At 37.6% G+C, this 9,294-nt stretch overlaps 1 protein-coding gene, 1 long non-coding RNA gene and 1 pseudogene across 2 annotated transcripts; all 3 read right to left on the bottom strand.

Annotated features, from left to right (window-relative positions):
* Nucleotides 1-1,312: 1,312 nt before the first annotated feature.
* On the bottom strand, nt 1,313-2,920 carry LOC106343154. Its single transcript, XR_001269929.1, has 4 exons — nt 2,695-2,920; nt 2,205-2,615; nt 1,844-2,063; nt 1,313-1,569 (listed from the first exon to the last, which is right to left on the bottom strand). It is a non-coding gene; the product is annotated as an uncharacterized LOC106343154 (long non-coding RNA).
* Nucleotides 2,921-5,926: 3,006 nt separating this feature from the next.
* Nucleotides 5,927-6,696, bottom strand: LOC106343176 (annotated as a pseudogene).
* A 1,215-nt stretch (nt 6,697-7,911) lies between these two features.
* Nucleotides 7,912-9,294, bottom strand: LOC106343175 (F-box/kelch-repeat protein SKIP6-like). Its single transcript, XM_013782322.1, has one exon. It carries the CDS (start codon nt 9,253-9,255, stop codon nt 8,113-8,115), a length of 1,143 nt encoding a protein of 380 aa, XP_013637776.1. The 5' UTR covers nt 9,256-9,294; the 3' UTR covers nt 7,912-8,112.

The raw sequence follows: 9,294 nt of genomic DNA, 5'->3' as shown, positions 1-9,294 counted from the left end.
AGGCAAAGTGAAAGAGATGTTGTTTTTAGTTCATAACAAGTGAGAAAGAGAGAGTGTAAATCGATTTTAGGTGCATTAAGAGCTTCAAATTGGTTGTTCATGGTGGTTGAGGTATTGATGACAATGACAATCTTGTAATTACTTGAAGATGATGAGGGTGAGAGAGTAAAAATGTCATTTTCGGAAAAACAAAATAAAAAAAATTTGATGGCATTTTCGTGAATATCATGAACTTGTGGGGAGAATAGAACAAAAGAAAAATCCAAGAAAAGCATGAGTTAGTTTTAGGTCTGACTTTGAGTTAATTTTGCAAAAAGTCCAAAAAAAATTAAGTCACTAATTAATAGTGGAAAAAGAATTCTATAAAACATATCTCCGATCCCACCAAACTCATTCCTCTTTGTAACAACCAATCAATCGAGACAATGGAGGAAGAAAGATGGCCACCGCCGGCGAAAAAGATGAAAGTGTCTCCGTCCTCGTCTGGGTTATGGTCGCTGCCAGATGAGGTGGCAGTTAACTGTATGATACATATGAACCACTGTATTGTAGCATCCAATCTATGGTTCCTTCCCTTGGAACTTTCAGTTGATCACTCAAACTCTAAAACGAGAGGCTATATATGATCAACAAAATGAAGAATACTTCAAAGTCAGATAAGTAAATCTATTCTATAGATTGAGACTTGAGAGAGTTGCAATATATGGCTTTACATATATATTAACATGGCATTTTTTTTTCTCCCAATATATTTACCAAAACAAAGAGACTGTGATGAAACCAGTTTACAAAGACTGAGTGAGCAATATGATTTTCCTTGCGATGGAAAAAGTAAGAGTGAATCCCATCTGCATTATCTCAAATATCTCACTTCTTAGTTTACCATTAAGTAACAGTGGCAACGTTTTGTGTTCGGAGGCATCTATCTATGAGAGGGAGGAAGAATAAGAGAAGGAGATGGAACTGTTTTGAGAACGTCACTAATGATGATGAGTAAGATATATATATACTCACTATAACTAATTGTAGTTAATGGAAAATGTCAAAGAATAGCGTACACGTATGTATATATAATTTGGTACGTAAGTTTTGTAGACAACATACAAGTTAAATAACCTCTCAGGATATTCTTGCAACATATACTGTAAGGATGTAAAGTCAATATAATTAATGAAGTAAAGTTTTATTTTACTGAAGAGTAAAATGATTTGCATACCAGAGATATACTAAGAGCATCTTTATCCTACAAACCCTTATGGGTCTCTTAATTTATTTTTAATAGTATTTTAGGAGTTAATTTTGGCGAGAGACATAAGAAACTTGAGACTTTTTCCCCCTCCATTGCAAGTATCTTATTTTCGGGTTCTTAAAAAAAAAAATTATTATACCTTTGAACTTGAGGAAGTTGAGACATCTTGGGAACATTTCTTGTTTCAATCAAAAAATTTAAGCAGGAGAAACGAATTTGGTTAAAAGATAAAGTTGGAGAGTTTGGATTTTACGCTTCAAAAACGCTCTGTGTGTCAAAGTAGAAATATGTGCCTGATGTAGCGTTTAGGAAGACACAACCTGTCAGGAAATCATAAACTAAAACTTTAGGTAGCAAGTTCTGAGGTTGATTAAATCTTCAGGTAGCACTTTAGGTAGCACGTTCCACTGTTTATAGCAAAACTTCACCAACAATATCTAATATGAAACCAGGAATAAGTAAAGCATTCACATCGTCAAACCAATCCATTTAATCCGATCAATATGGGGTGAAACCGTGTGTAAGTAAAACATTCCATCGTCAAACCAATGCCATTTAACCCAATCAATATCGAGGTAAAGTTCACAATCTGACCTGGTAAGTATGTGTCTGTGTTTGGTAGTACCACCATATCTCATCCTAAAAGCGGAACATGAAGACCTCCGTTGGTAATGGATTAATGGTCTCTGCAATATAGACCATGGTGGTATGTTGCGTGAATCTAATAGAGACGGTGATGTGGTGAGCTTGAAGTACTGATTACTCCTTGTCAAATCAGATCAACTTAGCTCATAGATCCCTGGATCAGAGTAGACTACACATCCAATAAAACACAGTCGCACATTATTTTCAGTTTTTCATTACTGATTTTATGCTAAATTTATTCATTTCCAACCAGACCAGAAGCTAAATCTATTCATTTCCAACAAGATCAATTCAAACCAGTAACACTAACCTGTAAAGCATTGAACTCCTTTGCCAACGTGAACCTTGCTCATGTTTTTTCATCTATTCATGTAAAGACAGAAAGGCAGAACAGATCAAACGGGAGCTCTTGAAGCATCCATCTGACCACACAAAGACAGAAATTTTTTTTATCAAGACACAGAAGAGACAGAACAATGAGACTGGAAGAACATCAAACAGAAGCTTTATTTGATCCTTTCTATAGTTTCATCGATTTCTACTTCAATTTATTACCTATAACACAACCATTATCTACCACAAACTATAACATTTATTACCGATATTCAACCATTATCAGAATCAAAAGCCAAGAAGAGCAAATCTTATCTTTATTGAGTTTGGACAGAGGATCGATTATCTCTCCAGAGGATTTCTGATTGTGTCTTCAATGGAGTCCCATCTACAATTCAATAACTCAGAATTAACCAAAGCTTTCTTTCAAATTTCTTTTTCACAAAGCTCAAAGATCTACGTTTTACCTTTCACCGAGAGAAGACGCCGAGGTGAGCCGTCGAGAGAGAGGCGGAGACCAGTCCACCGAGAGAGAGAGACACCGATCGTTGAGAGATGAAGAAACACAGACGGATTCGTCGAGGAAAGGTAGAGCTTTGCGGAGTCGTTGAGGAAGGGAAAGCGAAACGGGGTGATTTCGTGGAGCGAGAGAAAGAGACGAAGACGCAAACGTCTACACGTGTCTCACAAGACCGTATCTTGTTGGTCTTAATTAAGATACGTTGTTTCACATTAAAGCTAATTTCCATTTTTTAAAAAAAATTCTGATTACACTAAGATACGGCCTTAAAAGACGCCCGATAATGATGCTCTAAAGGCTCTGTTGTGTGACTTTGATAACACACTAATTGTAGTTAACGGAAAATGTCAAAGAATAGCGTACACATATGTATATATAATTTGGTAAGTAAGTCTTGTAAAGTCAATATAATTAATGAAGTAGAGTTTTATTTTACTGAAGAGTAAAATGATTTGCATACCAGAGATATACTAAAGGCTCTGTTGTGTGACTTTGATAACACACTGTGAACAGGAACTCAGAGTAGCTGCTGGGAGATTCTGATGCCTACAATGTCACCATCACTTCCTGCCTTCATCGTCTGATACTTCACAAGGTGTAACGACCCGAATTCTTTAAACCGGAAATTGGTTTTATTTATATATTTCTTGGACCAAATATTTCTTTAAACCAGTGGTTTGATTCAATTATTTAATTGAATGATCATAACTAATTATATAAGTGTACGCATCCGCTTCTTCATTCAGCTGCCGTCAACTCCAAATGAAGAGAGAGCTGAGCCATGTTTCTTCTTAATCCCTATTGATCTCTCTTCCCAATGTCATCACAGTATTGTGTTGTTTGGAGATTCTTTTGCACCTTCACCATCCCACTTCAATCGTTGTCTACTTGAGCAAAGGCGAGAGGGAGTGAAGACGTAAGAACCGGAGCCACCATCTCATCATCACCAACCACCATTGATTTGCGCTGCTGTGAGCCTAAAGCCACCAGAAGTGTGTCCCATAGCACTGGAGATAATTCTGTGCGCCAGAGATTCCGTCATGTCTTAAGCCGAGGAGAAGAGATGAGCTACATTGGATCCAGGGCTGAGGAGTGGTTTTGAGGGAGGATTCTAGATAGATTCAGGAGACTTTAGGCTGCTAACCATAGATATTTGGATAGATATCGTTTCCAGTAATCTGTAGCAACAAACGGAATCGAGATCGGAGTTGTACAGCAAAAGTTATTGGTGTTGCTTCTTGGTCAAGAACAAGCTTAAGCTGTTGCGATGCAGAGACAGTTCCGACCAGTCTCAGCGTAAAGGCAAAACGGTCAACCTAATCAAAATCTTTCAGTCTGTAATTTTGTCAGTAAGTAGTTAATTCTTTTATCTATCATCTTCAACAAGCCGATTGTCATTCTGAGTTATTTTCTAAGAGTTATGCTTGTTTTTGTGAGAGGTGTTGGTGCAGTCTGCGTTTGCTACCAGTCTGGAGATGAAGCAATTTTGGTTAATCAAATGGTGTCCGATCGGAGTAAACTTGGTGTCTATTGATAGAGGACATATAGGTATAAATTATGACCGGAGGGACCGAAAAGTTAACGGTCAGTTCTTGAGTTATTCATCTGTTTTCTCTATGGTTCAGTTCTGCCAGAATATCATATTTATCTATTTTCAGGGAGTTCCGGAGTTGCTTGTTAGAGCCGTCAAGGTCCATTCGGCATTCTTAGGTCTCGCCTTGTTTGATAACTCGTTTAAAGTACTTTTAAAAACTTTCAAATTCATATGTACCCCAAATTTTTTGAAAAATAAAAATAAAATAATATGTTACATATAAACTTGAATAATGTATGCTATACATGAACTTAACATATAAGTTGATTTGACTTGGATATTTGGATAGATGATCAATAAATATTTTAAATATTTTTAGTGTATGAAGATTATTTAGATATTTTTAAATTTTACTTTTGAATATCCGTACATATTTCAAGTATTTTGGGCAGCTTCAAAATATTTTATATGTTTTTGGATATCTTTTATATATTAAATATAAAAATAATTAATATATTTAAGCGTATAAATCTGATTTGGATATATTCGGTACCCATCTTTTAGTTCAGATCAAGTTTGGTTTTGGTTCTTTAGATACCAAAATTTTAAACATATTCAAATATTTAACCAATTCAGATTTAGTATTACTTTTTCGAATCAAAGTTGGTTTGGTTCTTCTGATTGAGATTTTTGTCCAACCCTATCTATAAGACTATAACCCATTGGAGGCAGTAGTGTCCATTCTCCCAAAGTGAAAGTAAAAAAAATATGAAAATGTAAATTTTAGTCAATAATTTTTTTTTTAAAAATGTTTCATATAATTAGATTTTAAAATTTATAAACATATTAATCTACCAAGAACATTGCTAATTATTTATAATAATAGAGATCAAATATTTGTATTGTGTCAATTAGGGGTGGGCGTTCGGGTACCCGTTCGGGTTTCGGGTTTTCGGGATCAAAGATTTCAGCCTCATTCGAGTATTTCTAAATTTTGGTTTGGGTTCGGTTCGGATCTTTGCGGGTTCGGTTCGGGTTCGGATAATCCATTTAAATTATTTTTAAAATTTTAAATTCATTTATACTTCAAATTTCTCAAAATCTATAAACAAAATAATATATTACCAAAAATTTTGAATAACATATGTCAAAATAGCTAAACTTAACATATAAATTGGTTTGATGTGAATATTTGGATAGAGAATCAATAGATATTTCAAGTATTTTTGGTGTTTTGAGTATATCTAGCTATTTTAAACTTGTTTTTTTTTCAAATATTTTGGACAACTTAAAAGTATCTAATATATTTTGGATGCTTTTAAAATACATTAAATCAAAAAACAATTAATACATATAGGTATATAAATATATTTCAGATACATTCGGGTACTCGAAATACTTCGGTTCGGGTCGGGTTCGGTTTCGGTTCTCTAGATATCAAAATTTTGAATCCGTTCGGATATTTAATCAATTTCAGTTCGGATTTGGTACTATTGGGTTTGGTTCGGTTTTTCGGATTCGAATTTTTTGCCCAGACCTAGTGTCAATATTTGCCTCGTACATCATCATTTGAATGTTCATACCATTTTCATCTTATGTTTGTAAGAGCAAAAAAGAAAATTTGGAATTCAGATATTATGCAGCACGTTATCTAAGACACAATTACAGCAAAACCTAACTTAATTTCAGAAGAAACTTGTCTATATATACAAAAGAAAAAGAAACTTCAAACCCAAGTTACTTAGTCAGTATCATCACTTCCAACTTCTGCAGTCACGATAACACTTAATCTCTCTTACTCGTTTCTTAGCAGCCCCTGAGGGAGATTCGCTTTGATCCAATGTGCTAGAACCACTCTGCAGTGTCTCAGTTATTGATGGTTGTAAATTGATTGCTTTAGGATAAAATTTGGTGATGGAGCTGAAGTGTCAGCTTCTGGCATCGATGATGAGCCAGAAGAATGAGACATTTTTCTTCTCTTGCATCTTCTGTTGTTGTTTCTCAATCATCATCTGGAGATACCGACCTTGTTCCTCAATTTGTAACTGCAATGTTCTTTGGACCTGCATTGTATTAAGACCAACATCATCAGATAAAACCCCAAACACTAGGAATCAGTAGAAAAGAAGAGTAAATGACACAGTTTCTGCTTCTTATTTTTACAGTTGGAATCATACCTCAAGTTGCTCATGGAGTTTTTTTCTGAACTTCCATCTGTAACCGTAGAGCTTCGGTGATTTTACTCCTCCTGAAGAAGAAAACCAAAGTACAAAATAGTAAATATACAGAAACATTTTCCTTGTGTTTACATAGTCTGTTCTGACGGAGGAACTAAAGTTTAGCATACGTCCTCAAGTCAAGAGACTTGATATCTTCGATGGTTTTCAAAGTATTCAGTGGAGATTTTTCTGTTCAACAAGGAAAGCAAATATAGTATTAAGACTTGTTTCCTCACACAAAAGGTTTCTTAGATGGCATCAAAGCTATTTCCAGAGTAGCATAACCAAAGGCTTTGATGAAAATTTGGCAAGAGCTTGATTCCTTAGACGCCTCTTCCATTAAAAGCGTCAAGAAATCTAAATTAAATCCATGGAAACATATAAGAGTAGCTGTATCTTCTGAAACATATAAGAACATACCTTGCTGTTCGGTATTTCTGGAGAAGCCAACAATGTAAAGATGGTTCAGATTACAAATGAGCTAAGCTAGCATACAAATCAAAAACAGAGATAATAAGAACAAATTACAACCGGTAAATGGCTTTTGACATGGTAGATGCCTAGATGGTCAGACCCGGGCTATTGATGAGCTTCAGTACAGCCTTAGGTGTGGCTCCTATGGTTTTCAATGATAATAATGTGTTGAGCTAAAATTTGCAGAGGCATTAGAAGATAAAGCAAAAAGGGGGCTCACGCACGTTGGCTACCGCCGAGCTGATTGATCGCATCGACAAATGCTTCATGAAGTTAAGGTGTCCAACGCATTCATTGCTTAGATGCCATTGAACTAGCTGGTGAGCTTTTGGCAGTAAAATGCTCCTTCGATGGATTCAACTGATGCTGAGTACGAATAATTACTATATCTTGCCTAGCTATATCAGAAGATGGTGTTGGTACCCGCAACACATCATGAGAGCTTTCTTAATAAGAATCTACAGGTCAGTAGATAAATATAAGGAATCAGAAGAGATTCATAGTTAGCTGGAAAAAGCAAACCTTTGAATCTTAATTGAGGACTTCAGGATCACCTAGAAGCTCCGACCAGTTTGGTTCTAGACCATCATCAACAGAGATCACCTGATTTCCAAGTCTGGCCATTCACTTTTTGAATGGAATTCCTCGGATAAGACCATAGCTCTGCTGCTCTCTCCTTGTGGACTCGGAACAAGATAGTCAAAGAACCGCCTGAAGCTGGTATCCAGGCCAGCTCATATCTTTCTGCTCTTAAGGTTGGTTAGTCACTGGCAACTGGCAAGGATTGTATTTCAACTGAGACATTAGGAATGGATTGTCTTGGTTTAATCTGTCACGTTCTAGATGAAAAGATGAAACAACACACGACACTCTTATATATATATTGGCGAATGGCAACAAAATGCCATTTATAAAATGGAAGCTAAGGCAACAGGTATGAAGACACAAGGTGTAGTTCAACTCACGTTGAAGACACAGGTATGACTTTTTTTGGTTTCTTTTGCAATAGTTGTATCTCAAACTCGACCCCAGTGGTCTTTTTTAATTAATTAAATACAAACCAGCGTCGATAATAAGAAAGAAAAAGAAGAGCCAATACAAATAAGGGTGAGGGTGCTTGACCAGATAAATTATAGTGTCATTTAGCAGACACAAGAACAGAAGCAGAGAATAAGATCTTAGATGAGTGTGAGAGAGAATCAAGTTTGAAGACAGCATCGGACCATTCCATCTTACCCCAAATCTCGCCTTGTTCCCTCCGCAAGGAAATCTCGGCAGACCAAAGCCAAGTCTGACGAAGATGGGAGTTCCAGAAGATGACAATGTTTCCAGCAGAGTTGGTGCTGAGTCTGCATATATCATAATGCTCTTCCAAACCCATGACTGGTTTCCAAAGCAACTCACTAGGCTCACACCATAGTATTCTCCCGCAAGTACCACGACAGAACAAAAGCTTCCCTATAGCACACCAATCGTTTCTGGTTCCTGGAATAAAGTCGTCACTTGTTTTGCTGAACCTCCAAAACAAACACTCACTTGGCAATAAGTAGAAGCTTCGACGCCCCTCGTCAACAGCGTAAACCTTCTTCTCCTCCTCTATCACCACACTCTGGCAGAAACTGAATCGCAACTTGGGGAGATACCAGTGACCCCACGTTTGGGTCTTTAGATCGAAAACCTCTGACCAGTTTATGGGATTAGCTTTCTCCTCTACACACCCTCCAGAAACGTATATCCTCCCGTCGACGAGGTTTGCTGATGCGGAAGCACGAGGCATCTTCATTGAGGGGGCACGGTTCCATGTGTGAGAGAAACAATCTAGGAACCAGACATCTTGAGTGCGATGGCCGTCTATGAGTCCACCCAAAACATAGATCCCTCCATCCACCGCCACGTAAGAGGATGATTCCGGAGCCTGACAAGGGTTCGACGGGATCGGGTTCAGGCGATGGTGAGGGCTGAGGATGAACCAACCTGGTGGGCTCGAGGGGTCAGGAGAGATGCGCATACATACGTACAAACACGTCTCGGTGCAACCCATCCGCCGTCTCAATTCCAAGAGCTCAGGGGACGACACCAGAGACCGGTGGCTCTTTGAGGCGATTGCTAAGGCCGCCAGGTCAAATCTCGAGATTTGAGCCTGAGCCAGGCAGTTAACTACCACCTCATCTGGCAGCGACCATAACCCAGACGACGACGGAGACACTTTCATCTTCTTCGCCCGCGGTGGCCATCTTTCTTCCTCCATTCTCTCGATTGATTGGTGGTTACAAAGAGGCATGAGTTTAGGTCGGGTTGCGCAAACAAAACAAAACAAACC

This window comes from Brassica oleracea, chromosome C5 (genome assembly GCF_000695525.1).
Source record: "Brassica oleracea var. oleracea cultivar TO1000 chromosome C5, BOL, whole genome shotgun sequence".
Classification (NCBI taxonomy): Eukaryota; Viridiplantae; Streptophyta; class Magnoliopsida; order Brassicales; family Brassicaceae; genus Brassica; species Brassica oleracea.
Note: the sequence above shows the minus strand (reverse complement) of the source record. Positions and strands in the feature narration are given on the sequence as shown.